General features: G+C 45.6%; 1 protein-coding gene across 1 annotated transcript in view; it reads left to right on the forward strand.

Annotated features, from left to right (window-relative positions):
• The first annotated feature begins 2,337 nt into the window (after positions 1-2,337).
• The window catches only part of TSPAN2 (tetraspanin 2), a 44,181-nt gene continuing 31,073 nt past the window's right edge, over positions 2,338-15,445 (forward strand). Inside the window, exon 1 of the mRNA XM_032154898.2 lies at positions 2,338-2,414. Coding sequence (XP_032010789.1) covers positions 2,346-2,414 — 69 coding nt within the window. The 5' untranslated portion in view covers positions 2,338-2,345. The remainder of the gene's footprint in view (positions 2,415-15,445) is intronic.

Genomic DNA, 15,445 nt, shown 5'->3' on the forward strand with positions numbered 1-15,445 from the left:
ACTCTGGTTTTTTCAACTTCCTGCTTCGCTGTTTTCAATGTTGGATCTGTCCTCAGGCTGGTACGAAGATGGATATAGCAACTCTATGTATACCATCCAGATCCAACAGCTTCAAAAGGAAGAAGACCATCTGGCCCCTCGGTAGACACCACTCCCATCTCATTAGTCAGAATGCTTGTCAATTTGTTTCCTGAACTAACTACAAGGGAAATGGGATTATCTTAGCCTACTCCTGTCAAGGGTCAGCTTCCCTTAAGACATACAACTTTGTGAAAGGGCGACTGGGCAAGTCTATACTAAAGATCTGAAACTGTTACGTTGGACAGGCAGCCACCATCTGTCTCTACTACATGTGTGCTAAAATCGTAGCATGAAAAAAACAAACAATAGATGTATATGTTACAATAGGGGTCTCTTCCCTCTATATAATCTCTAGACATATTTTGTCTTAGAGATGTAAAATCCAACGATATATTTAAAGTATAATATCATTGTTCATTCAGTTGATTTATTGAATGCCTTCTATGTACCAGATACTACTCTTTAACTTAGTTCTTTTCTTTTATACTAAAACAGAGGTGACAGATATAGAACTATAAGTGTTTGATTGAAGCTAATGATTCACTTCTCTCTGCATACCTAATGACTTCCATCTTTGTCTTTATTTCATTGTTGGAGACATGTTTATTACTAGAATCAGCACTTTCATTTTTCTATCTTTGACTCGTTTTTATAAATAAGTCGATATTCAAACAAATGCCCAAAGACACAGAGGTAGGCAAAGATGGCAACATGGTAGAAACTGAATGGTTGAGTGATAAGAGTGTGATACAATAATACTAACCCTTATGCAGTACTTAATCTGTGCCAGGCACTGTTCTAGGCAATTCACAAATACTAACTTATTTATCTTCACAACTCTATGAGGGGAGTACTATTATCTCCATGTTGCACGTGGGGACACTAGGGGCCAAGGACAGTTTGGCACATTGGTCAGCCGACTGAAAGCTATGATTTGGCCTCCTGCCTTCCTAACTCACTTCACCCCCACCAGGCTTCACTCGGGCTAACTGCGGTTCTCAGAACTCCCTTGGAGGCCTTGTTCCCTCCAGCCCTGTGCTTTTACACATGCTGTCTTCCTGGACTGATCTTTTCCACCTGGGCTCCCTCTTCTACACCAGATCAGGCCCCTCTCCTTAGCAATACCTTTTCTGGTTAAGGCAGTTAGGCCAGGCACACCCGTCTAGCACCCAGCCCTTCTCTCCTCACCTTATTTGCTTACAGATCTGTCTCCACCACCAGAGACTGTGGTTCTGGAACTGACTGTCTCCTCATTATTGAGTCCCTGGGGCTTGCTACTATGTCTGGCCTATAATAGGCACTCAAAGTTTTGCTGAATTTATGCATAAGCTCTCCGAATTTTACTTTCTTGTCTCCCCCATACTGTCTGACACCACATATTGTAGACACTTAGTCAATGGAAGTGGGAGTCTGATTTTCCTGCCAACAGCCTAACTTAATAAAAACAACGCAAAACAAAAACCGCCCCCTTTCCCCTTTCTCCCATCTCCACATCATAATTAAGATCCCGAAAATTTGGGATCCTTCCAAGCCCTCAGATCAGTGGAACCCGGCAGGACGTGAGAAGTCAGACTCCCTCCGCTGGCCGGCCGGGTTGAGGGCAGCCCTCAGGACGCAGGGCGCCGCCTCCCGCACCCTCTCCCAGTTCTTGCCTATTAAGGTAAGAGTCCCCCGAGGAGGGGGGAGGGGCCGGAGGGAGGGTCCCCTAGAAGCGGCCTGTGCGCTTGCTCCGCGCCGCAGAGCCGCAGCCCTGGACACTCAGCCGGGTGCCCCGCGACGGGTCCTGCCAGCTTCGGGGCAACCTCGGACCCCCCTTAGCTCTTCTACCCGAGGTCACCTTCCTAGATTTCCATAGCCACGAGACCAAGTGCCTATCCCTCAAGCATCGCCCGGGCCTCAAACCGGTCTCCGCACAGGGCGCTGATTAAATGGGTCCCCAGTCCCCGGTGGGCGCTCCCGCCCTGCAGGTGCTCGGATAGCCGCCGGCGGCGGTGCGCCCACGGGAGGGAAGGAAGGTGGTCCCTGGGTCCGGGAGAAGAGCAAACATGCTCCCTTGGGCCGCTCGATCTCCACCCCCTGGCGCCCCCACCCGTCGCCAGCCACGCCGCTTGGGGTCCACGCGCCCCTCCCCGCCGCGCCCCGCCCCGCCCCCAGGAGGCCCCGCCCCGGTCCTCCCCGCTCCGCCCCCTCCCCGCCGGCGCCTGCCGCTCCCGGCGCTCGCAGCGCGGGCCTGGGGACTGGGGATCCCGCCGCCGGGCCGCAGCATGGGGCGCTTCCGCGGGGGCCTGCGGTGCATCAAGTACCTGCTGCTCGGTTTCAACCTGCTCTTCTGGGTGAGACCAGGAGCCGGGAGGGCCGGGCAGGGCAGGGGGCCGGGTGGCGGGCGCGGGGCCGGGGTCCCCGAGCTGCTGACTGCGGCGTCCGAGTCGCGCTCGTGGGGAGGGCAGGGTGCTCAAACGCGGAGGCGAGGAGAAGGCAAACAAAGAGGGAGGTGAGGGATGGAAGGGAGAGAACGGGAAGACAGAAGGTTGATCAATGAGAAATGGTGAGAAGGGGAGAGACACCGTGTGGCTCTTTCCTGGAAGGAACCCCCACCTGCCTTGGTTTTTATCTCCCAGCTGGTGACCCCAGATGCGGGGACCCAGCCTCTCCTCACCTCCGGAGGACTTGGGGCCCTGGCGGTCCCTGTTCCCCTCCAGCCTCCCGTGCACACACCCCCTTTTCACTCTGCCTACCCCCTGGAACCAGGGCCTGGCCAGGGAGTTGGGAGAGAAACCCCTGCCCTGGGGCTGCCTGGGGTGGTGCTCCATTCGAGTGTGTGGACACTGTACCTGGCTGAGATGGTTTTGTTTAGGAAATTGGAGATAGGAGTGAAAATTGTGGTGGTGGGAGTGGGGTCGTCCTTTTTCTGGGCATCAGGGTAAGGGTACCCCTGGGTGAGAGGAGGTGGTGGGTTCTCTTCTGAGAAGGGGATGGGGAATGGAAGGGCTTCTAAAGGGCAGCAGCATCTCTCCACAACCCCCAGCCGCAGCCTCTGCTAAATACTAATTCTCCTAGAGATGATCTCATTCAACTTTGCAGGGTTTGATTGAACTGACAGCATTCCCAGGATTGATGGTTCACAGAGAGATAGGATCTTGACCCTTGTCTCCTATATTATCGAGACAGGGATACAGCTAGACCAAACCTACATCCCTGGATACCCTGTCCCAGGCCCTGGACGACTGTGAGACAAGGTCTGAAAATTGTCTTTTCTGCACATTTCCTCTTGGGCTTTCTTAAGAGAATGTCAGCCAGTGTAACTGCTCAGCTAGACCCTGAGGGAAGACATTGGATAAAGAGGTTTGAAAGCAGCCAGGGCCTGGGTGCTTTGAAACTACCAGGCTGGAGGTGGTGGCTGTCCTAGCTGCTCTGGGGGAAGTTGTCTTCCCATGATTGCAACTAATTAATTATTGAATGATGGGCTCCTCTTTTGTCTGTCAATCCATTAGCCCAGATGCCTGGGTGACTTCAGCAACTCCAAGCTCTTCAGTATCCTTCAGCAATGGAAGGTTTGAAGGAGGTACCTCCCCGACATCCCGTGAACTTTAAAGAGACACACTGCCTTTGTACACGTGGGGATTTGCATCAAGCATACTATAGGGAGAGGCGTTTCTGAAGACCCTTTATGTTGTATTTTTTAGGAATCTGGCTTAATTTCAGAAGCTGTTAATTATAGATGTCACGCCACAGTGACAACCTTCATTCTCACTGCTTATGAATTCAAAAGAAGTTTTAAGCCTGAGGAGGAATTCTTAAGCTGGGTTCAGTGCTTATTGAGTGCCTGGTGTTGTACCAGCCTTTCCAGTGATAGTTGGAAGGATTCATTGAATGTTTTCAATGCGTCAGGGACAGTGCTGAGCATATTACATTCATTATTACACATAATCCTCACAAAAGGCCTGATGAACATATACTATTATTATCCCCATTTTTTGCAGATGAGGAAACAGATGCTCAAATTGGTTAAGTCACCTAAGATCACACAGCTAGTGAGTGGCAGGGATGGTATTCAAACTCAGCCTACCTTCTCTTTTTTTTTTTTTTTTTGAGACGGAGTCTCGCTCTGGGACCCAGGCTGGAGTACAGTGGCCTGATCTCCGCTCACTGCAAGCTCCACCTCCCGGATTCAAGCCATTCTCCTGGCTCAGCCTCCCAAATAGCTGGGACTACAAGCGCCCTCCACCACGCCCGGCTAATTTTTTTGTATTTTTAGTACAGATGGGGTTTTACCGTGTTAGCCAGGATGGTCTCGGTCTTCTGACCTCGTGATCTGCCCACCTCAGCCTCCCAAAGTGCTGAGATTACAGGCGTGAGCCACCGCACCTGGCCGCCTACCTTCTCTTAAGCACTGTGGTACATTCAATTAACCAGTGGTTCTCAAAAGTGGTTCCTGGGCCAGCAGCATCAGCATATCCTGGGAATTTGTCAGAAATACACATTCTCAGGCCGGGCACTGTGGCTCATGCCTGTAATCCCAGCACTTTAGGAGGCCAAGGCAGGCGGATCACCTGAGGTCAGGAGTTCGAGACCAGCCTGGCCAACATGATGAAACCTCATCTCTACTAAAGTACAAAAATTAGTCAGGCTTGGTGGTGGGTGCCTGTAATCCCAGCTACTTGGGAGGCTGAAGCAGAAGAATCTCTTGAACCCAGGAGGCAGAGGTTGCAGTGAGCTGAGATGGTGCCACATTGCACTCCAGCCTGGGCAACAAGAGCGAAACTCCATCTCAAAAACAAACAAACAAACAAAAATTCTCAGCTCATCCCAGACTTGCTGAATCAGAAACTCTGGGGGAAGGACCCAGCAATCTAATTTAACAAGTCATTCACATAATTCTGATCCATGCTCAAATTTGAGACCCATTCTGTTAAACAATGATTAAACAAATAATAATTTATAAATGTAAACATAGTTCCCTAAGCTGCTCATCTCATTGAGGAAACGAGACCAGTGGATATGGAACAACACAAAAATAAGACAGTGTGGAACCAAGTGACAGGTTTCACACTGTTGACCATAAGCACAGTAAGGAAAGGAAGTAGGAGCAGTGCAGTTTTGAGTGCCTGAATGTGTTAACCAGTGAGGTTAGATCTGACCTTCTCTATATGTGATCTAAGTAAGGAGTTTAAAGAAAGGATCACAGTCATGATGAGGAGCCAGAAAAGTTCTCCTTAAGAAGGAGCTATTTAAGCTAAACCTGGAAGGACTGGTAGAATGGAGCTGGGCAAAGTGAGGGGGTGACACACCATCCACCAGCAGAGGAGCAGAGCAAGGGGGAGTGTGCGCCACCATCTGACTGTCGAAGCCATCAGGCTGGAGTGCAGAGATCCCAAGCAGGGTGTGCCTGCACAAACAGGGTGTACTTGAGCAAGTTATTGTTACTTCTAGGCTTGTTTTCTCATCTGTACGATTGGAGTAACAGAAATATTGAGAGGGTTAAGAGGGAATATATAAAGTATGTGACCTCAACTTCCTATGAGCCTAGGACATAGTAAATGCTCAAAAATGTTAATTATTATTTTTGTTATCGGCACATAGGAAGCGTTCAATAAATGTTAGCTCTCTTTCTCCTGATTCCTTTCTTAGTGGGGAATAGTACATAAGTTTGCCAAGTGACTTGCAATTTGTCTTCATTTGAGGATAACTACACCTTATCTTGTCAATTTGTACTTTCCCCACTAGAACTTAAAACACTCTGAGAGCAGGAATTTTGTTTTTTCTGTTTTTCTTATAGCTGTATCCCCAGTGCTAGAATAGTGCCTAGCATAGAAGGCATGCAGTAGGACATGAAGGACCTTCCTCTCCCCCAGTTTCATGGTGGTGGGAGTGGAGGCAGCAACTAGAGTGAAGAGGCAACTGAAACAGGCACCTCATGACTTAAGGGAAAGTGTGGGATAAAGTATCTAGATATCTGCCTTCACTGTAACTGAGGGAACCTGATTCCAGAAAAGCCCCACTCAAGTTTCTGAAGTTGTTTTTTTTGTGGTTGGAGGGCTTTGTGGGAAGTTTGGGAAAGGGGTGGGGGATAGTTTTCCTAGAAGGCCACACTTTAGCTGTGACTAAAGTATAAATTTACACACACCCTTAGAAGCTCACGTGCCTGCCCCTCGGAGTTACGGGATTCCCTGGGTGACAGCACTTCCTTCCAGTCAGAACCTCGCCAGAGGTAAACATAGAGGCGGGGCAGGGTCTCTTTGGTGATCTGCGATTTAACAGATCAATTTGCAGCCTCCTCTGGCAGCTTGCTTTAAGTTTCCCTAGGCTGTGCTCCTGGTTTCATAAACATACAACCAGACCCTGCCAGAGCCAGCACAGTATTCCCTGGCCCACGGCCGCTGACTGTACTCACCACTGAATTTTTAAAAACAAAGTAAAGCCTAGCCATTAACCCCACTACATTAATTTCTCTTATCGTGGTTGATGTCAAATGTGAAACCCCTCCCAACATCTGTCATGTCTAAATTCAGACCTGCGATCAGATAGCAGAGCATATTCCTGTGCCTTTCATTGAAATCACCTTTTTTTTCCTACGTTGCATAGCAATATAAATAAAACACTACACCCCCACCAAGCCGCATATGTTGGCTTAAAGGAAAACCTGGGCGCTGTTTATTCCTTGGTTTATTGTTGTGTGGTCAACGTTTTCCTATCATTGTGCTGCACTAGCTGCTCAGCATTACTGACCCACAGGAAGCAGAGCTGTTAATTGTTGAAAAGCAGATTCCATATATGGCAAGTCTGAAGTTGCCCTCCTTTCCTTCTCACCATTATTAATACAGCTTTGGGTTTTCACTTGGGGATGCCTAGCAGGTACATTTAAGAAAGACAGTGTCTTGCAGGCTTGGGAGTCAAAGAAGTTTGACTCACATGAATCTTATAGAGGTCACCTTCCTCTCTTTCCCAAACTTATTTCAAACAGTAACTTCAGAGCAATCACCTGTCAGAAACATTTGTTTAGGTACCTAAAGAAAGTATTCTTTGGAGACCAGCCCATAAGGCAGATAGGAATGTTCTCAGCCTCGCTGGAGGAGAATCTTCATTTCTGATTTTTGTCAAGGTGAAAAGAGAGTAACAGGGGTCAGTGTCCCCTAGTGTGGACCTAAAGAGGGACCTAGCATTGCTAGGAGGAACAGAGAGCCTACCAGAGCGGACAGTCCGAAGAAGCCACAGCTATGGTCCCAGGGTTCTGGTAGACCTCGGACAGACCTGTGCAGTGTGGCAGTTCAAATCCAGGAATCCAAAACCTGGGCAGTGGATACTGACATCACACTGCCTGACTTTATTCCTGCCTCCACTCTTTACTACCTAGGGGACTTTGGGAAGTTGTTTAACCTCTTGGAGCCTCCATTTTCTCATCTGTATAATGGACATAATAAACTACTAATATCTATGAACTTTGTGCAGATAAAATGAGTTAATATATGTAAGGTTGTAAGTATGGTTCATGCATACAGTAAATAATAACATATTGGTAATAGTTGTTTTTAAATACTAGAAGTACAAATGGGAAAGTAGAATCTAGAATCCAAGAGGTTCATAAAGGCACAACAAAGCAGGCAGGTGTTTTACATCCAGCTAAGCAAGCAAGGTGGCAAGAGGCTTGGAGTTTATCAAGGGCATGGAGTCAAAAGGAAAGATCACTTCCTCTACCATTCCCTGCCAAGTGCTGGGAATTCAAAAATGATTAAGACACAGCCCTTGATCTTGAGGCACTCATGCCTTTATTTAGCCTCCATTTTGCCTTTGATTAGAATTTATTCCCTGTTTAGTCTTTGCTCCTTGAGGGCAGGGACTGTGTCCTTTTGGCATCCCCTTTCTCCCAATCCCTCAGCACCTAATAGAGTTAATTAAGCATGGCTCCAGCTAAGGGAGTTGTGTGCACTGACCCTGGAGCAGGATCTGTTTATTTCCTTTCCCGCTTCCGTGCTACTAAGTGGAGGCCAAGGAAAAGCAATGGGAAAACTTTTGGTAATCAGTGCCTCTCAAACTTTAAGGTGAGTACAGATCACATAGGGAGCTTACTCAGCTGTATTCGGATTCAGTGGGTCTGCATTTCTAAGCTCCCAGGTGATGCTCGTGTTGCTGGTCTGGGAACATGCTTTGAGAACCCCCGTTTTAGATGTGGCCTGAAGAAGTCAGAGATTCAGCAGTGGCACTTGTTTCTGACTGAAGCAGGGTGTGCCCTGCTTCTTGGCTTACTCATTTGGTTTGTTTTTGGCAGTTCTTTTAATTTCAGTTACCACTTTACCTTTATTAAGTCTCTTTTTTACGCTAATACTTGATGCTTTCTGGAATTACCGGGAGGCCACCTGTCCATTGTTCATTGCATTTCACCGTGTTGTTCTAGAACATCAGCCATGAAGTGTCTTTGGGTCTCCAACCATGTGTGACAAAAGAGAACGTAACCTCTATCCCCCAACGTTGACAGTTAATATCGTGAAGCTGCTCCCTTAAAACAAGTGAGCTATACTGAGCACTGAAACAAATTATGTCATGGTTGCTAAGGAATTAAAGAAAGAATGCTGCCAGTAAGATGGAAATACCAGATGGGCTGGGAGCACATCTTACAGATGAATTACCTCGGGTTACCTTGGCCTGCCTTTTTCATCCTCTTTGAATTCGATTGGGAACAAAAATAACAATGCTAATTAACATTCATACAATGTTTCAGTTTACAAAGTGCTTTCATATGCATTATCCCACCTGATCATTAATCACAACAATCTCATGAAATAGTGTAATTATTCCCATTTTACAGTTGTGAAAGCTGAAAGTCAGGCACAGTAGGTGGTATGTCCCAGGTCTTCTGACTTTAATCCCCATGCTCTTTTCATTGTTTTAATTTATTGGAACATGTAGAATATAAGGTATAAGAAATGCTACTAACTTGGAAAATGTGAAGCCTGTGATCAGGGAGATTATATCCGGTGTCAGATTTAGTCTTAATGCATTCCAGAAACAGGTACAAAGAGATGCCTAAAAATACTAAGGCATATGGGAGAAGAAGCAGGAGAGAGGTTGGGAACACAGCTGAACAGTTTCAGGCAGAGGAAAAGTAAGATGGAAATTGAGAAAGGGTATATATCAAGAGACAGTTTAAAAAATTAATTTCAGGAGCAAAAACTTGGAAAATAGTAAGCACTACATAAATGTACACTATGTGCCAGCTGCTTTCCTAAGCACATTTATTAACTAATTTAATCCTCACAACAACCCTATGAAATAGTAGCAGTTATCATCCCCAGTTTACATATGAGAAAACAGAGGTCTGAAGCATTGAAGAGACTTGCCCAGGTCTCAGAGCTGGCCAGTGGCAGAGCTGTGTCTTTATGTGTGTCCCCAGAGTCTGTACTCATAACCACTCCAAGTCTACAGACTATCAGAGAGGAAGGTTGAAGCTCTGACAAGATTGTGAATTCTAGACCTGCGCTGTCCAATGTGGGGACTATGCTACTGATCACATGTAGCTATTTAAATTAATTAAAACTAAATGAAATGTAACCTTCATTTTCTCAGTCCCACTAGCTACATTTCAGAGCTCCATAGCCATAGGTGCCTAGTGGCCACAACGCTGGACAGCACAGATATAGGACATTTACATCACTGGAGAAAGGTCTTCTTGACAGCCCTAGCCTAAATATAGTTATTCTTTCACTCATAAATACATCTATTCATATTTTTCTCTTATGGGGTCTTAAAAACATTAAAGAGAGGAGACATAGTTTCCACAAAAGGCCACTGACTTTCTAGTATAGAAGATTTAGAAAACCGAAAGGAATTCCAGCTGTCATGGAAAGAGAGAGTGTGGATCTAAAATAAAAATTAGTAGAGGACGACTGCAGCAAACCGCATTATTGGAACCATGGGAGCGATGTTTCCTATCTTGAAGATTAAGCTTTCGGTTTGAAGGTAACATTAGCAAGTCTACCAACATAATAGCACAAAGTGTGAGGCACTCACTGTTCTCAGTGTGTAACATGAACTCATTTAGTCTCTTTAGGAGGCACTATTATTACCTTCACTTTGCAGATGAGGAAGCTGGGGTTAGAAAGGTTAAGTGTCTTGCCCAAGATTACAGGACCAGTAAGTGCCAGAGTCTGATTCAAACCCAAATGCCTAGAACCCCCATTTTTATCCACTACAATTCCTTTACACCTAAGTACTGTATGCACGCATGTGTTTATTACCCTAAGGGCATCATTATGTATTCTGAACACCCAGAAGAGGTGAATTTCTAGAAGAACAGTTGGCAGATATTCCAGGATGTGTACCAAGCTCTGTCCTCCACATCATAATGGTGATTGGGAAAGAGTCAGCTTATTAACAGGGGTGGCAGAGCAAGGCTGAGCAGAGCCAGGGGTGCATTGGAAGCTGCTGTCACTCATCCAGGAAGCCGACTTTGTCTCCCTGCTTACGCCAGAGTCTATCTAGCCTTCTGTGAATGGACCCGTGCTGCACCTTCCTGACCTCAAACAGGTCCTGGTAAAATGGCTTTTAAGAAAAATCTCTATAGAGCACCAAGCTAGACTTTCACAATTTCTGCCAGATTCCTCCCATGCTAACTTCTTACTAAACAAATTGTTTTGGCTTTTCTAATCTAGCCTTAGCTCCATTTGAAATATTTTTTTAACCACTGTCATTCTGTAACAACTAAAACTGGATGAAGATCATTATTTATTGATCAATAATTAAGAATTGTTTATCTGCTCCAAAGTAGTTCTCCCAACCACTATAAATAAATATTGTTTAATGTGTTGTCTTTGCTTATGTAAAGCTCTATATAGATGAGATGTGACAGTAGTCATTGTGGCCTCCAAGATAAGTGATTATATATGCAGAGGGCAGGCCTAGGATGAGAACCAGCTGGGTGCTCCAAGGAGGAGGCCCACTGAACCTAGAAAAGACCATTTTTTTCCTCTCTGGGCTTATGGCCTTGATGAGGTAAGTAAGGCAGACATTGAGTTCAGTTCACTTCTGTGACTTGGTAGACTGGATTTTAGTTCTGTACATATTTGATCTTCATTTGAGAAAGCCATCTGCTCCCTGGAGTCCTTAGCCAGTAGTCTATGACATTCATTTTGCTGTATAAAGAAGACTACATAGGCTGGGAATGGTGGCTCACACCTGTAATCCCATCACTTTGGAAGGCTGAGGCAAGAGGATCAGTTGTGCCTGGGAGTTCAAGACCAGTCTGGACAACAAAGTAAGGCCCCATCTCTACAAAAAAATAGAAAAAATTAGCTGGATATGGTTGCACATGCCTGTAGTGGGAGGAGGAGGTGGGAGGATCGCTTGAGCCTGGGAGGTCGAGACTGCAGTGAGCTGTGATCAGGCCACTGCACTCCAGCCTGGGCAACAGAGTAAGACCCTGTCTCAAAAAAATAAAAAGCAAGAAAACTACACAGCCATCGTCTTTCTCCTGATTGTTGATGTTCCCTAATCTCCTTCTCCTTCTCGCTATATTTTTAAGAGAGAAGACATTATATATAATCACCGAATAAACAACACACTTTCCGCTGTCTATATGTAAATTATCTGCTCTATCATTTGCAGCAAGCTTTTCATCCCAAGTTAGTTTCCTTCCCCTGAGCTTATATTTCTCCAGCACTTCTAAACTGCCCCCAGCAATGTTGGTCGACCCATGCAAGTTAACTTTATAACAATTTAAACAAACTGAAGGTGCATCTGGCACAAATGTATAGCCCAGTGTTCTTTGCAGCGATGAATGGAACACTCCTGATTTTATTGTGTCCTGAATTGCAGCACCCTTCCATCAGTGCAGAGAATTAAGCATTGGTTGATTATAAAATATACTCTTACCTGAAGGAAGTCTTTCTTACTGTGAGCTTTTTCTTAGGAAATGGTATGAGGAAAATAATGGGGAGATCAGAAACACTGGTACCTAAAGGAGCTGCCATGCATTTCCAAACTAACACAGCCTTCTCATCGCCACATGCTGCCACAGTCCTGCCTCTCAGTTCCCACTCACCTGGTCCTGATGAAGGCCAAGGTAGCGAGGCCCCTCGGAGACCATTTGATATAGATGTCGTATGGCATTCAATTCTTGTATTTTTTCTGATAAAACCCTTGATTTTGAAGAAATGCCATCTGAATCCTTGCCTTGCTTTTACTGCATAACAGAATAAAAATCTTGGGAGCTGGTTTTCCTCTTTGAGAAAATTCAGATCATCTTCCAGAGCAAATGTGCTTCTGACTTTTGCCTGCTAAGAGGGTGAGACTCCACTACCCTTATGGTATCATAATGGGGTTTACAATCAGATCAAGAATCATAAGTGCTCATTATGTGATTCCAACGGGGATGAGAATTGCCACCAAGAGCAAGTATTAGCTTAAAAGCATTTAATGAAAATTCTAGGGTTGAAGCATCATTTCCAATTTTGTGACTTCATCCCAAAGAAGAGAATTGCAAATGAGTTGGTATTCACCCTGGAGAAGCAAGAATACAGAATTGATTTTGTTCATTCTTTCATTTGAGTGCAGCATGTGTGTGTGTGTGTGTGTGTGTGTGTGTGTGTGTGTGTGTGTGTGTGGCGCTATAATTGTATTGTGTTCATATGTCCCTGCCAGTGGAAGGCGTGTATACATTGTGTAGATTTACATTGTGTAGATTTATTCTTTGTATCCGTGGACGGTGCACAACACACATTCCTGCAGGCTTAGGAAAACACAGAACTGATACTATGTGCTCTAGTTTTGTTTTCTGTTTCTGGGGCATGTGTTTTGCTGAGCATATTCAACAGTGTGTTCACACAGTGCCTTCCAAGGTATCTGCAGTGTTTCCCAGGTGCAGATGAGTTTGAAAATAGCACTTTGTGAAGTATTCCCTTGGAGACTTGTGAAGGAGGTTGTTCGCAATTGCTCCTGTCAGCCTGTCTTAATCAGCTCAAGCTGACATTTTAAAAAAACAATACCACAGAGTGGGATGGCTGAAGCAGAAATTTATTTTTCATAGTTCTGGAGACTAGAAGTCAGAGGTCAGGTGCTAGAGGTTGGAGGTCAGGTTGGATTCTGGTGAGGGCTCCCTGGTGAGGGCTTGTGGACAGCTACCTTCTTGCCATATCCTCATATGGCGGAGAGACAGAAGCAAGCTCTCTGGTGTCTCTTCTTATAAGGGCACTAGTCCCTCATGATGGCCCCACCCTCATGACCTCATTTAAACCTAGTTACCTCCCAAAGCCCCATCCCCACATATCCTCACACTGGGGATTAGGCCTCAACCTGTGAATTTTGCAGGTTGGAGGGATACAATTCAGTCCATAGCATCTTTGTGAAGGTCCTCCATTCACTCATTTAGCAAATGTCTATTGGGAGCCCACTCTGCAGGGCAGAGGGGATTATGTTTGGGAAACAGCAATATAGACCCTGTCCCCGCCCTCACAGAGCTTAGGCCTTAATTTACAAAATATGGACATATTTAAGTAGAAAACATTATGTGAGATATAAAAGAAAGTACCTATCTAGGTCATGGTAGGCTTCCCTGAGGAATTAATGTTAGAGCTGTGAATGGGTGTCAGTTAGGGGGAGGGGGAGGAGGGAACAGCAAGAACAGAGACCTCCACAGGGGCAGGAAGGATCCGAAACTGTAGCTGGAGCATCTGAGGGCCAGGACCTGTGGTTCCCACTTAGGTATAAGTGCACATCCTGTCTAGAACTTCCCTAAATGATGCTTTTTACCCCCAAAGGGGGCTTTTTTGCTGGATTTAGTCACTAGAAGAAAGTGGATAGCAGGTATTTGCTCTTGGTGATCTGGTTGGCTAACCTCCGGGAAAAGGAGGACAGTTGGGCAGACTGGGGAGGCCAGAATGGGGAATGATCTCTGCATTCTTGCATCTTAGCACCACCCCACTCCAACCGCAGCGCCTCCCTAGGAACCATGTTTGCAATTCGTGAAACCTGTCTTTTTTTAAAATGAAAAAATATGTCCTCAAGATAGGACATCTCATCAGCAATCCCAGGAAAATGGAAGTAAGTACAGTAAAATAAAATTGAAGTCTATTAGCAAGCTCTGCTTCATGCACGATGACTTGTTTTTGGCAGATAGCCATTATTAAAGAAAATTTTTGTCCATCCACTTTGCTTTAAATGCTTTCTAATCAAGTTTTCAGTCCTTCTTCTGTTTCTTTAGTTTTAGAACACACATTGTTTTCACTAAAGACATATGCTTACAATTTGCAATTTCGTGTCCTCCAAACTCTCTGGAATATGGTTAGCTACTGAAAGAACTTGCCCATGACAATACATACTATAACCATATGTGATGATCCCCCATTTAATGACTTGGAATTATTGTCACTATCTGTTCCTTTCCCTGCATTCTTATCTCTTTTTCTTTAAGTATTTTTCTTGTCCTCTTTTTAACAGTTGGCACACTCTTGCCCTTAAATACTATTTTATCACATTCTCTGAGTACTTCACGTACAACTGGTCCTCAGAAAAGGAATGATGAGGCTGGGCGTGGTGGCTCATACCTGTAATCCTAGTACTTTGAGAGGCTGAGGAGGGCAGATCACTTGAGTCCAGGAGTTGGAGACTAGCTTAGGCAACATTGTGAAACGCCGTCTCTACAAAAAATACAAAAATTAGCTGGTGTGATGTTGTGTGCCTGTATTCCCAGCTACTTGGAGGGCTGAGGTGGTGGATCGCTAGAGCCCAGGAAGTTGAGGCTGCAGTGAGCTGTGATGGCACCACTGTACTCCAGCCTGGGTGACAGAGTGAGACCTTGTCAAAAAAAAAAAAAAAAAAAGGAAGGAGGACTCAAAAAATGGTGCTTTCTGGCAATTTCTCATGTGCATTCTGGTGGGCTGCCTCTGGACTGACTTCCCACCTGCAGGGTTGGATTCCCTCCTGGGCCACCCAGTGGGGATTAGCGTCTCCTTGAGCCCCAGAAGAAGGACTGGACTTTCCTCATCTCTGAAACCTCGGCTTCTGACTCATAATAGTTGCTCAATAAGTGTATTTTAAAGGATTAACATCAAAGTCCAACTTTTGCTTCTGTATGAAAAAGTCCATTTCCGGAAAAACAACAATGTTTCTGGTTGTAATTGTTCCAAAGGCACAGGGATTGGCGCTGGTCCTGGAAGAGGGCAGCCCTCAGCAAAGTTCTTCAGTGAGTCCAGTGACTTCGTAGTTCTCACAGCTCTCCAAGTCCACTCCCCTGGTGTCCTGCCTCTGGTCCTCAGCCATTCAAGCCTTTCCCTTTGGCTCCTTGCTATGTCTGACCTCCAGGTAACATTCATGCTCTTGATGGTTTCCATCAAAGTGTGGGCTTCTGTCCCTCCTCCCCGCAGGCAGACCTTGCTAT

This window comes from Hylobates moloch, unplaced genomic scaffold, assembly GCF_009828535.3.
Source record: "Hylobates moloch isolate HMO894 unplaced genomic scaffold, HMol_V3 SCAFFOLD_5, whole genome shotgun sequence".
Classification (NCBI taxonomy): Eukaryota; Metazoa; Chordata; class Mammalia; order Primates; family Hylobatidae; genus Hylobates; species Hylobates moloch.